The 13,501-nt window shown below is 36.1% G+C and overlaps 1 protein-coding gene across 1 annotated transcript; it reads right to left on the reverse strand.

Annotated features, from left to right (window-relative positions):
• Positions 1–2,699: 2,699 nt before the first annotated feature.
• Positions 2,700–13,120, reverse strand: LOC143623639 (ENHANCER OF AG-4 protein 2-like). The gene is made up of 14 exons (XM_077094494.1): positions 12,974–13,120; positions 11,130–11,206; positions 10,288–10,739; positions 8,785–10,075; positions 8,251–8,695; positions 7,004–7,112; positions 6,786–6,898; positions 6,520–6,707; positions 5,815–6,391; positions 5,297–5,717; positions 4,008–4,100; positions 3,873–3,933; positions 2,959–3,799; positions 2,700–2,893 (listed from the first exon to the last, which is right to left on the reverse strand). The coding sequence occupies exons 1-13, from the start codon at positions 13,085–13,087 to the stop codon at positions 3,793–3,795; spliced, it is 3,948 nt and encodes a 1,315-aa protein (XP_076950609.1). The 5' UTR covers positions 13,088–13,120; the 3' UTR covers positions 2,700–2,893; positions 2,959–3,792.
• Between the last annotated feature and the right edge of the window lie 381 nt (positions 13,121–13,501).

Consider the following 13,501-nt stretch of genomic DNA (forward strand, 5'->3'; position numbering starts at 1 on the left):
ATCGTATAACGTGCCGGCTAGGGTAACCACTGAATGAAATGAGTTCATGTTGGTGGTCATCACACCCCTTCGAATATCCGCCAGAAGACCCTTCACATACTTTTTAATCCTCTTGGCTTCAGGAGTAATCAAATCGGGACATAAGCGAGCCATCTTATTAAACTTCGTGGTGTACTCCCGATGCGTCATACTGCCAACCTCCAAGGTCAAGAAATCTTGTTCAATCTTATCCAATTCGTGTGGAGGACAAAACTGATCAAGAACCAACTTCTTCAACTCAACCCAAGTCATCCTCCTAATAGAACGATCACCTATAGCCTGCACCAGATTATCCCACCAACATAGCGCTTCAGAATGAAACGAGGCAGTCGCGAAGGTCACCATGTCCTCCCCCTTACACTTACTAACCCTCGATACGACCTCCATTTCTCTCACCCACTGATGTGCAGCCAACGCATCCTTAGTACCGTCGAAGAAAGGAGGGTCACACTTCTTAAAATCTCCATACTTGTAACACCCGTTAATTTCCTTCTTGTTATCCCGGTCCGTTAAATTATTTAGCTTTCCTTTCAAATGCCATATTCTTTAAGTAGGAGGGGCCATGGTGTAACTTTGATATTACATCATACAAAAGATATTATTCAGGTTGAATCATTCAACCACTCTTGCACTCACCATGTTCTCCCAACTACTCTTCTTATCTTTTTCCTCCTTTAGCCGACCAAGACATCAAGATCAGCTCACCATTATTGAACTACTCTTCCACTCATCATGTTCCCCACATGCTTCACTTTTTTCTTTCTTAAATTGAACGGCCAGCAAAGATGTAGCTCACCCCTGCAATCATTTTGTTTACAGCCAGGGTGTGGGCATAAAACTTCTATTGAAAGTGAGTTCTATGTTTCCCCAGGTCTATTACACCATAATCCATCTTTATGTCTCACGTATTGATCATAAACTGCTTGTTTTAGTCTTACCGGGTGGCTGTCCGTTTGAGCAGTTTCGGGACTGAAGTGATTGAGGCCATTACTCCATAATCTTCCTAGGTATAGCTAGTGTATCATACTGCACGATGTACATTATTAACAAAATTTTTAAATTTTGACGTGTTAAAAGTTTTTTGTTTTTGTTTTTGAGTTTTTTATTTGTAGTCTCGTTGTAATTATTAACAAATTTTTAAATTAATTAAAAAATAAAGATAAAAAGGAAAGAAGTATTTTTACAACGTGTGAAACCACCTCAATGATTAAGTTAGTTTTTTTTAAGGGAACCGTTCATATTGATTTTGACGTTTTAGGCTAATCCACCCAAGAACACCATCAAGGAGGAAACATATCATTTTATAAAAACCCCACTGATTCAGGTTTCAAACACTGGACTAGGTGCACAAAAAGCCCGAACCTGAAACCGGATCCGGAAAAAAAAATCTCGAGCAGGGTTTTTTTATACCTGGATTTTTACTACCCAAACTCGTATCCGAAAGGTACGATAAAGTATGCATTTAAGTACCAACCCAGAACTGGACTCGATTTGTACCCGATAATACTGGAAACCCGTAATCGTGTTTTTCAAATACCCGATCTATACCCGAAAAATACATCAAAAAAGGGCAACCCCTTAAAAACGCAATCTATACATGAAAAATACCCGAAAATACGATTTTTTTCAATACCCGAAAATAGGGTATTAAGATACCCGATTCTATACGCTACCCAAACGCGCGCAAAGGGTTAGTTTTTTAGAGACGATACCTGGACCCAAACCCAACCCGAGTATGGCCAATACCAGATTTTTCAATACACGGTCATACCCGAAACCATGTATTAGAAAACCCCGATTTGTGCATCTATACCTGAGACCATAAAGATCTCAGATCTTAACCATCACCTCATGTCATTTGACAAAATACTAGTTACAAAAAAAAAAAGATATGATTGGTTATTTGACCAAACCCTTGCCCCAAACCCCGCTGCTAAAAAAACACATGGGGCAAAAAAAACTCAAAACCAACCCACCATAGTGGTGTGAGGAAGTTTTAGGAGAAAAAATGAAAAAAAAAATGTAAAAAAAAATGAATACATTTGATCAATGATTTCCAGTCTATACCAAATAAATAAGTAATTATCCACTGTCGTGAGTCACAACTCAGTAAGGTCGCTACTCAGTAAGCGTAACCCAACTTTTCCCGTTTCTCAAATGTATATATTACAATTTGCACTTAAAGAAAGTTTAAATCTTTGTTTAATATTTAATTTATTCAAACCCGTATATTTCTATTCAACTACATATTCTTCAAATATACAGGAAGTGAATTTCTCATTTACAAAATGTTATATTACATGTTATTATTACCTTATTAAACAAACAGATTTTTATATTAATACAACAAAAGCATGTTGGCATTACCAACCATACAATCCAAAAAGCAGATTTAAATAATACAAAAAGCTTATTCATAATTATCATTTCTTTATTTTATAAACGGAAAACGAGGATTCAAACTTTATTTTAATACATAGTAAATACATTTTAACATATAAAGTTAAGAAGACCATTAGGTTACGTTTCCTTGACCTATGAAACTCTATAACAGTAACAAATCAAACGGTTCAAAACTTCAAATACAATATTAACGTTTAGGTGCATCTAACTTCTATATGACCCTATATACATGCCCACTAATGTCACTTTGGTCTGAATCCATGATAGCGTGGCAAATTATGTTGTTTATAAACGTTACATATCATGTGAAAACGAGTTTGGAGTATGCTTAAAATTACGGATTTAGATTTGTCTTCGAGCACGTTAAACATTTTGCGGTCAATTGAAAATAAAACTACTACTATTCAAGAAGCAAATACCAATTATACAAGATTATTTGTTATTTATTTACCTAAGGATCTCAGGGGCGTATGCCGATGAAACCGAGCTACCGTGCATGCCACGTTATTTATTTACCTAAGGATCTCAAAGGAGTATGCCGATGAAACCGAGCTACCGCGCATGCCACCTAACGCATTTTGATCAATTCACCTCAGTTTCAAAAGTACCCGAATGTACTAAGGGTGGTTCTTCTCTAAATCAACTCGGTTTCACCAAACCGAAATTCCAACCCGATGAACAACACCAAGAGGTATGGATCCGTTTGGGGAAACCGAAGACACCACGGATACGCCGACCAGCGTTTGGCCTATGGATCCGTTTGTGTGGTGTAGAAAGCTTTTAAGAATCTATTTGACCATTTTGACTTGAATCCACTTATCATGAGAAGCTTTTAAGAATCTATTTGCTTTTTCAAATGTGAAATGACATGTCTGTCCCATTTTTTTATCATCATATTGTTTATCCAAATGCGAAATGACATGTTTGTCCCATGTAAACATGGGAAAAGCACGTCAATTAAAAATACATTTGGTACTATTTGACCAACAAGAAAACCATATATGAGCAGGGATATAAAGATTTAAAAAGAGAAAAACAAAACAATATTAAAGGTAAAGGTGTTTTTAATTTCTATTTTAGCCAAGCAAGAATCTGGCTTAAGAGAAGTAACTCACTTTGATCATTCTAAACACATATGACTCTTCTGGTTTACATTATAGTTTAAAGAGAAGAGGATATATGGAGTGATGTGAGCTTACACTCTGTAATTGTCTCTGAAGAAGCATTTTCCGAGATAAAACTATAATTTACAATCCTGCAAACGCCCTTCTTCGCAACTCCACTTTTTTGCTAACAGATGTGCAAACAAACATGCTCCAAATCTTCCAAACTTATGACCTATAGCCCAATTCACCACCTATAAATAATAAAAGAAATAACATCAGAGATACTGAGCCTGATAAAGACTCAAGTCCTAGCTGGCAGCCTACTTAAGCCGGTCGCCTGGTCGCCAAGCATTAAGGGATCGCTTCATATGTGAACCACCACGGCCTGGAAGTAGGAAACGAAATTAAGTTCACAAGTCATGATTTGAAAGGTCCAGAAGCAAGATAAAGAATAAAAACCTGGAACTGGAGCTCCAGCAGAAACTATATTCTGGCCCACGGTTTGAAAGCTGTTGTTTGTTGGGGGTCTCTCCATTGGTGATCGAAAATAACCTGTCACGGTAAAAAAATACGTTAACTAAAGTTAATGCATAATGTTCAAGTACAGAAATCAGAGCCATACAAGCTATAGCAAAATGTGTACATGCGATCCATTACACATCTCGAAAACTATAAAGATACCTAATATTATTACCTGTACCTCCTAATACTAGATCAGAGGCATACATGTTATAGCAAGATGTGTAAATATAATTCTTAATTCCCTTTTATCAAAAAAGTAGCTACTAAATCCTAGATAGTTCAAAGAAACCCAAAAACAACTTCCACCACCTACATTCATAAAACTTAGAAATAATACACATGTGTAAGAAAGAATTTAGTTCTAACGTTTTGGTGATTCAATCTTATTCAGTTGGAACATTCTCTCAAGCCATACTTTTTACTAGCCATCATATAACACACAACACAAAAAAACTTGCCACATACAAATAGATTTGGACAGTTAGATATATCACAATATTTTCTTTTACAGATTTCAGACATTTCTATCCACTAATGCTTGATTCATTTCTATAGCCTTAGATTCTACTTAGCCTTCCAACTATCAGAACATGTAATCTGCATATAGAAAAAACAAGGTGGTCATTTGTTGCCATCAACAGTGTTCAACTCAGCATCTTACTTGCCACTAACAGTCCCGTTAATGTTACTTTAGTAATTAAAAAATTAGCTTAGGTGAACTCCGGTTAAAGTGTGTTCTATATCATTTTGCTAAATGCGTTTTACATAAGTCTTCATGTAGTACTGTTTCTGACACATCATAAACAAATTAAACTAAAAAAGAACAAGTATGACGCCTCTTGCAAGATAATGAACTGATGTATGACGCCATAACTTCCTACTGGCTATGACCTCCTTATGGAGGTATGCATAAAAAAGAACAAGTCATGTAATCATCCCCTTCACACATTAGCCTTCTAACTCCAGAAGAAAAAAATAATAAAGTAGTCACTCTTGCAAGATTTGCACATACTTTTACAAGCAGTGTAGATAAGTACATAACAGTATTACCAAAAGCACATCCAAGACATTAAGCATATGTGATACTAAACATTGATGAAGTTATACATATGGGCAGGGTACTTAAGAGAAATTACTAAGCATCAATTATGCACCAACAAAAAAATAAATTCATTCATTCAAAACACATAATTTCCAAAGCCACTGTTGAGAATAAAGTTTCATACCTTCCGGAGCAAAAGGAGGGCCCACAGATAGTGAAGTTCGCCCATTACCCATCCATGCACCACGCTGGCTATCAGTACTGAATTCACTTGAAGGTTGTCGCCTTGAGCCACCCGGTGGTTTTGTTGGTCCATACAAACGAGGGTATGGATGTTGCATCATTGCAGGATTAGAATATTGATGATGACCAGCAGCAGTCTGATTTGGTATGGGAGTTTGCAATGTTCTTGGAGGCATAGGTACATTTCCAGTTTGGTACTGTTGGTTGGATTGAGAACCATGAGGGTTTTTATAGATTTCATGCCGATATTCTACAGTCCTTGCAGAGCTATATCCAGAAGGTTCACGTGACAGTTGCTGGTGGAACATTTCAGGCTTCACTACAGATTCAAAATGAGAACCAGGGTGAGAGTTCAAAGATACCTGAACAAATTGGTTATCAAACATATATTATTATCATTATACAATGTGAAGTCTGCAGGTACAACAATATTATGTAAGCAATGGTTCAGGGTCTTACATTAGATGACATTGGTGGCATTGATGGTTGAGAAAACGACACCTGAGGCGGACCCGCATGAATAGGATATGTTTGTGATGGATTTAGGGGTGGAGGAGGTGGTGGAGGAGATGATGGGGTTGATGGAGGTGGTGGAACCATGAGTGGTGACAGAGGCGGTGGTGGTGAAGAAGGCAAGGGAGGAGTTGGAGGGGGAGAACCAGGTGGCAGTGGCGGTGAACCCTCACGATAAGGGGACACCTCGTTTGAAAAACTAGAGGATGTATCCATTGTCTTATTGGAGCCTTCATCCTCTTGAACAGCATTATAAGAGCCACCACCTTTCAATAAACTTTCATCTTTTGGATGTCCAGACACATCATCTTCCATTTCAAGTTCACCATCCACATCCTCCAAGATGCAGTGGCGTCTCTCATTTGAAGTTACTGAACATGTTTCAATCTCTACTGTAGCAATGTTCGGATCTAGTGTTGATTTACATGTACTTTCTTTATGTGAAAGATTAAGAATCCCATCTTCATCTTCTTCTTCAAAGACATTAGACGACAAAAGTCCAGGCAGTTGAAATGTTGCATTGCTAAAACATATCATAGAAACAATATTAAACCTCTGCACATGTTTCTATCTAAAAAAAACACATTTGTTATTGTAATAACATCAAATTGCATGGTAACAAAGATCAGTGAGATTAAAGATTACACACACCTCCCATATTCATCAACAAGCATTCCCTCCATCTCTCTGATAGGATCATCGACAGCCCGTTCTAATCGAGATGGACGCTTGGAGATAATGGCAGCAGAAGTATTATTGTTTGAAGATCCAATGTCCTCTATATAGCTCCGAAGTAAAGTCTCAGGTAAAATTTTCCTCTCAAGCCACAGTTTTAGAACCTACAAAATATATTTTAACTCAAATTCTGTTAGAGAAAATCTGCAAGCCAACTTATAATCTAAAAGACAAGAAACCACCTTCAGGCATTGACGACGATTCTCACGAGCATTAGCACCTGGCGGAGCAGCAGCTCCTAACAGACGAGGCAATGCTGCTTGAACATTAGGGATATAGGATGCTCCAGCAATTCCTGAAATACATAAGACTTTAGTACAATCCAGATTAAAAAATATGAAGAAATATATGCCAGGCACAATATAAAATTAATGTAAAATAATAGAAAGCATGTTTAAACCTTTCTGTGAGTGAGAGCACTGTGTAATAGAATCAACCAGAAAGAAAAGATCCACTCGACGATGAAAACTGGATTCATTTTCCAACTTCCTGGTAAGAAGTTCCACAACCTACAAGAGATGGCGAAAATCACACAATATTTAAGTCCAACCAATTAAACATATTCGGTAATGATTCCATCATGTTAAACTTAAAACAATATGAAAACTAGAACATAATGGAGGCATAAAGCCACCGCCAATATATAATTAGATAACCACAATTTGGAGTGGTACATAAAGCAGTTCATTTCAACACTATTAACAAATAACTATAATAATAATTACAATACAGAAACTGTAAATGCAACATGTTTAACTGAATACCTCCTTAACCAATCAGATAATCAGGCAGAGGAAAGGCAACAAATTTTGGGAAATTACTAATAATTACCAAAAAAAAAAGATTTATATCACTACAATTCTACAAGCATCATCAAACTGTCTTCTGCCTTTCAACATTTAATCGTATGTTTATTGAGTTGGCTGGAAATTGATTAACCAAAAGATTCAAATTCTGCAACTAACGGCATACCAACCTGTAGCTAATACATCCCCAACTATTAAATCAGAGTTGCCAAATAAAATTTAAATTCCTATATGCTGAAAACATAGATTCTGACAACCAAAATCTGTCAGTTATAAATGTTATGACAGAGTAGAAGATCTAAGCCACTATAAACTCAAAGCCTCCACCAATACACCTAGAGCCGACAATGTAATGCCCACAGGCCACAACCACAAAAGTATTAAATGATTCATGCCATGGCAAAACAATTAAAAAAAGGGGTGCTCCAGTGGAAATTTCTGAAGGCAGCTCACAAAAAAAAGGTTCTTATAGAACATATCACAGCACCAAATATGCATGCACAAGACTACAAAGCCACGCAATGTAACCAAAAGAGTAGGTTACTGAGCATAGCTTTAGAGTTTTCTTGATCAAGATAAAGCATATTGAGTCAGTGACAACTGCCAAAATGATGTGGTATGCTCATTAAAAAAGTCCCTAACTATATACATGAATGTGATCATAAATTTAAATACAGCATACAAAAGAGAGTGAAGAATATGATGGACAGAAATGCTTTGCTTACTAATATATACCACTAGAGACCCAAACTGCAGACTGTTTAGCAGCACATAGCATTTAACATGAGGGTTTCATATTGTATTTAATAACATAAAATATAAAAGTTGTGAATTTTCCTACCTCGTTGGCAATACCATGCTTTGCACAGTCAATTGCATGTCGTGTAGCACGCCCAATGCTTTCTTTTGTTCTTGATAAAGTTTCTATCATTCCTTCAAAAGCATCACGAGCAACAGCTGCCTCCGTTCCACCACTAAGAGATCCGCCAGCAGGGTGATGTCCTGAACTGGCCCTTCTCTCCACAAATTCTGCGGGATCAGACTGGTCATCTGTTTGAGCCACAATTCCAAGACCTGGTGTGATTGGTTGAACCGCAGATATAGAACCGGGGCTTTTCCCAGTTGCTTCAGTGTGTGAAAAGTTAACATTTTCATGCACAAGGTTGTGTAATAGAGCTTGTTTTCTTTTTGCCTGAGCAACTGCAATCAGTTGCCTCATTGACTTGTTTGAATCTGCATTTTTTGAACCAGACAATGAAGTTGTTTGAACTGGTTGAAATTCTGACCTGTTAACCAAAGTAAAACATTTAACCCCAAAAAAGATGTGTGTAAACCAGTCTCTGTAAGAACAATAACAAAAGCATATTTGACACACCTTTCACTAGACAACGTTTTGATATCACTCGGTTTCCTCAAGACAGTTGCAGAATCAGCAACCCGTGAACTTGATTTTGGAGTAGTTTTAGTAGTAGTGTTCTGCTTCTCCCCAGATATAACAGGCCTAACTCTCTCATTTACTAAATTCTTCTGAGAACCATTTGAGGGCTTAACTGAAGCTGATTGACCCTTCTTTTGTGAACTATTACCAGAAACCTTGCCTAAAGTTTTGTTCACTTTAGAAGGTTGAGGTTCTACCCTTTGATTGTAAGCATCAAAAGGAGACTTGACAGGAGAGACCAACATCTTTAGAATCTCTTCAGATGATTTCTTTTCAGATTCTGCTTTCCCAGGAGTATGTAACAACTTCCCTTCAACTACTTCCGCAATACCTTGCTCAAATTTAGGCACAGATTCCTTCACATGCACACTTTTTCTCACACCAGGCGAATCTTGAATAGCTTCAGTCGATACAGCAACTTCTTCAACATACACAGAGTTGTGCAAGACTTTCTCAACTACTTTAGGTGACCTTCCATGCATGGGAGTCTTGGGCTCATCTTCATCTTCATCAAAGATACGAACAGCTCTCCTCTTCATGTGCACTTGAGGTCGAGATTTAACAGAATCTGTGGTTTCCCCTTTTTTAGGTGTAACCGAGCTTTCAGTTGTTCCGTCTTCAGACATGCCCTCCAGTACCATCCGACGGCGTTTTGTAGGTTGTATAACATCTTTATCACCAGTAACTCCAGATCCGTAATCAGAACCATTTGTCTGCCCCTTGATTACTAACCTCTTTTTAGTATTCAAATTCGGTGTTGCCTTTTTTACTTCTTCATTGCCTCCTTCGCTAGACACGTCATTTTTCCTGAATATATGCGACTTCTTGGGGACGTCGTCTGACAACTTGAACTTTTTTGCAGAGTGCATAATTCCATTATTAAGAACATTATCTTTCAGATGTTCTCGTCCAGTACCTTCATCACCCTTTGATAAATCATCAGTCAAAATTTTCTTTGTTTTTCTAATATTATCCCCAGATTCGTGGTTCGCCACACCCACAGTAACGTCATTCTTGCTCACATGTGAAATACTTCTTTTTGTTTCACCTTTTGAGTTCTTAGGTATACTGGATTCAATATGACTTGTCTGAAATGCAGAGCCCGTACTTGCAGGACTAAAAACTTTGTTTACTACATCATGGTTATCCTTTAAAGCTTTAGCTATCTTGTTGGACTTCTGCTCATTTCTTTCTACATTAGCTCCGAGTTTTGAACTTGTACTATGACCTAAAGCAAACAAAATATATCCATTGATGAATAAGTTATAATCCAATCCGAGTTTTGAACTTGTATTATAACCTAAAGCAAACAAAATATATCCATTGATGAATAAGTTATAATCCAATATTGGCGGCACATAAGCAACTGTAGCAAGCTACCTTAAATACCAAACATCACTGCCTATTTTAATAACAAAAACAGGTAAAAATATGCTGTACCTGTGCCAGAAGTAGATATACTGTCCATCTTAGGTGAAGCTATAGCATCATTGCAAAATTCAGCTCGTTTTTTGGTGGAAAGAGCTGGAGAACGATCATTAACAAGAGGTGAGCTAAGGTTTACATCTTCATATCCCATTTCCCTCTGGGAGCACTGTTCTAAAACAGGGCCATGATTTACAATGTCATTAGAAGATGTTCCACAACTGGATCCATCAGTAATCATCCGATCATCCACGGTCTCTATTAAACTAGCGTCAAGCTGGGATGGTTGTCCAGCATTACCGTCCTGTAAGGAATCTGAGCTCTTATTCTCAAACTCTTGAAACCTGGCGCAAATTTCATTTACCGCTTCAGAAAAATATCTGACCGTCTTTCCTTTACATCTGGTCCGCAACTTGTCTCTTGATTCGCTGGTGAAAGGCTGAATGTCGACAGGAGCCACAAATGCTCTGCAATAGTTTTATATGTAGAGATAAAAAAACACTAGTAAGTAAAATGTATAAAATGGATAAACTGATAGGTTAAGAAATGTAAGAAATGGATACACTGATAGTAAAATGTAAAATGTAAGAAATGGCATTTCCTATACTTAGCATGTTATTCTTAGACATTGAAAACTCTAGAAATCATGAATAATGCTTTATAGACATTTTAACAGCACAGCTGTCAGCATGTTTTATGCATTTAGCCACCCATCATCATTTTATTAAAAACCATGCGTTAACGACTCTTGTCGTCCCTCATTTACAATATCAAAATTTTCCCAACTTGTATGGTAGGCAAAACAAGATGGTAAATTTACATAATTAGAGCAGCTTTTACGGGTAGCAAATTCTTACATTTCTTGGGTACCAAAGAACTTCACAAAATATTTCTTCGGATCAGGAATTCGTTCACAGGCTTCAGGGTTACTAATCTGCATAAAGAGAAAAATACAAGCAAACAAAAAGCTTTAAGGTTCACAGAATCACAACCGACGCATTAATGTATGCTGACAGCAAGAATCATAAGCTTCAACAAAATGCATTAACCTTATCACACTTTCATCACGCAATGATAAATTAATCAAGATGTGCGCAATATTAGAGTCCCGGGGATAGTAGAACAATCCGCTAGTCTAGCGTCAAAACACATCCAGAATCCAACATTGAACAATATGCCATGACAACATCATCCAAGCAGAATGTCTAAATGGGAACTTCAATTCAAATGGCTTCTAGGTTGAAAAAGAGTGCTAGTATAGTTTAGCAGATGATGTTCATAAGTTAGCAGCCAATGGGTGATAAGATAGTTTCTAGATTGAAGGGTGGATTAATAAAACATAAAAAAAGCATCCTAATATAAAAAATTCAATCCAATGGTTAGATCAAGTATAGGAGCTAATGAAGAATTTAAAGCTACTATCTATAATGTGGCCAAAGTCAAATTAGGGTAAATGAAGTCATCACAAAAGGCAAATAGCTGAACCAATGCTTAACTAATCACCCGAATACAATTTTGAACACCCTCCGCAGCCTACAAGATTATCAAAAAACAAAATTCAAGTAATAAAAGGTTAAATTCAACAAAATTTAGCAGCAAAACTAAATACAAGTATGAATACTTGAAATTGAATCAAATGAGGGCACAATTCAAGTAATAAGAGGTTAAATTCAACAAAATATAGTAGCAAAACTAAATACACATATGAATACTTGAAATTGAATCAAATTAGGGCGCAATTCAAGTAATAAAAATAAAATTCAACAAAATTTAATAAAAACAAAGGCGATCAAGTCTATTTATAAGTTAATTCCTCAGAGCAAAACTAAATACAAGTATGAATGCTTAAATTGAATCGAATTATGGCAGAACTCAAGTAGCAAGAGATCAAATTCAACAAAATTAGTAAAAATAAGGAGATCAATTCTAATTATAAATTATTTTCTCTAAACAATAAAATGAAGTGATCAATTATATTTATAATAATATATTCTTAAAACAAAACTAAATACAAGTATGAATACTTGAAATTGAATTAAATTAAGGCACAATTCAAGTGATAAAAGATTAAATTCAACAAAATTTAGTAACAAGGAAGAATTAAATTCTATTTATAGGTTAATTTCTCAAAACAAAACTAGTATGAAAATTTAATATTGAATTGAATTAGAGCACAATTCTATTTAATAAAAAACAAAGTGATTAATTCTATTTATACTTGAAACTCTTTCGAATTAAAGCACAATTTAAGCGATAATAAATTAAACTCAGCAACATTTAATAAAAACAAAGTGATTAATTCTATTTATACTTGAAATTAAATCGAATTCGGGCACAATTCAAGTGATAAACAGAATTAGTAAAAACAAAGCGAACAATTCAATTTACACTTGAAGTTGAATCAAATTAGGGCACAATTGAAGCGATAACAAATCAAATTCAGCAAAATTTAGTTTTGATCAATTCAATTTACAGTTAAAATTGAATAAAAATTAGGGCACAATTCAAGTGATAACAAATCAAATTCAACAAAATTTAGCACTAACAAAGCCATCAACTCTATTTAAACTTGAAATTGGATGAAATTAAGGCACAATTCAAGTGACTATAGCTCAAATTCAACAGAATTTAGTAAAAACAAAGCGATCAAGTTGAAATTGAATAAAATTAGATGAGTAGAGACGATGATTATGAATCTAACCTTAGCAGGCCATGCAGGAAAGCCCTTGACTTTAGCAAGAACAAGATCGCCCAAATTCAACCGATTATTCGCGTCAGCTCCTTTGGCGCCACCACGTTTCCGGCCAGGTGCCATAGAGCATGTTCAAAAGCCCTAACTTAATTTATCAAATTGATCGGAAACAAACCTAATTACTTTATTAATATACAGATACGAAACCAAAACCCTAGGGACGGACGATCGGCGATGGATACTCCGGTGGAAGGTAGGAAGAGCAAGGGTAAATTGGGGATTTTTATTTTTCAGAAACGGTGGATTAGAGAGAGAGGGTGTGTTGAAGGTAGATGAATGTGATGATGATGAGTATATAAGTACATACTTTGTTGATTTATGTAATGTGTATTGTGTATTTGTTGATTTTAATCATGAAATTGATGGTCTTTGATGTTAGTGAAGCTCTTATTGTTTAGTAAACAACTTCCCGCATGTGGTGGATTCGGTTGTTAAAATTTTCTTCCTTGTCGGAATATGACAGTTACAGTGATAACG

This window comes from Bidens hawaiensis, unplaced genomic scaffold (assembly GCF_021521415.1).
Source record: "Bidens hawaiensis isolate Kalapana, Puna unplaced genomic scaffold, B.hawaiensis_p1.1 tig00003506_1, whole genome shotgun sequence".
Lineage (NCBI taxonomy): Eukaryota > Viridiplantae > Streptophyta > Magnoliopsida > Asterales > Asteraceae > Bidens > Bidens hawaiensis.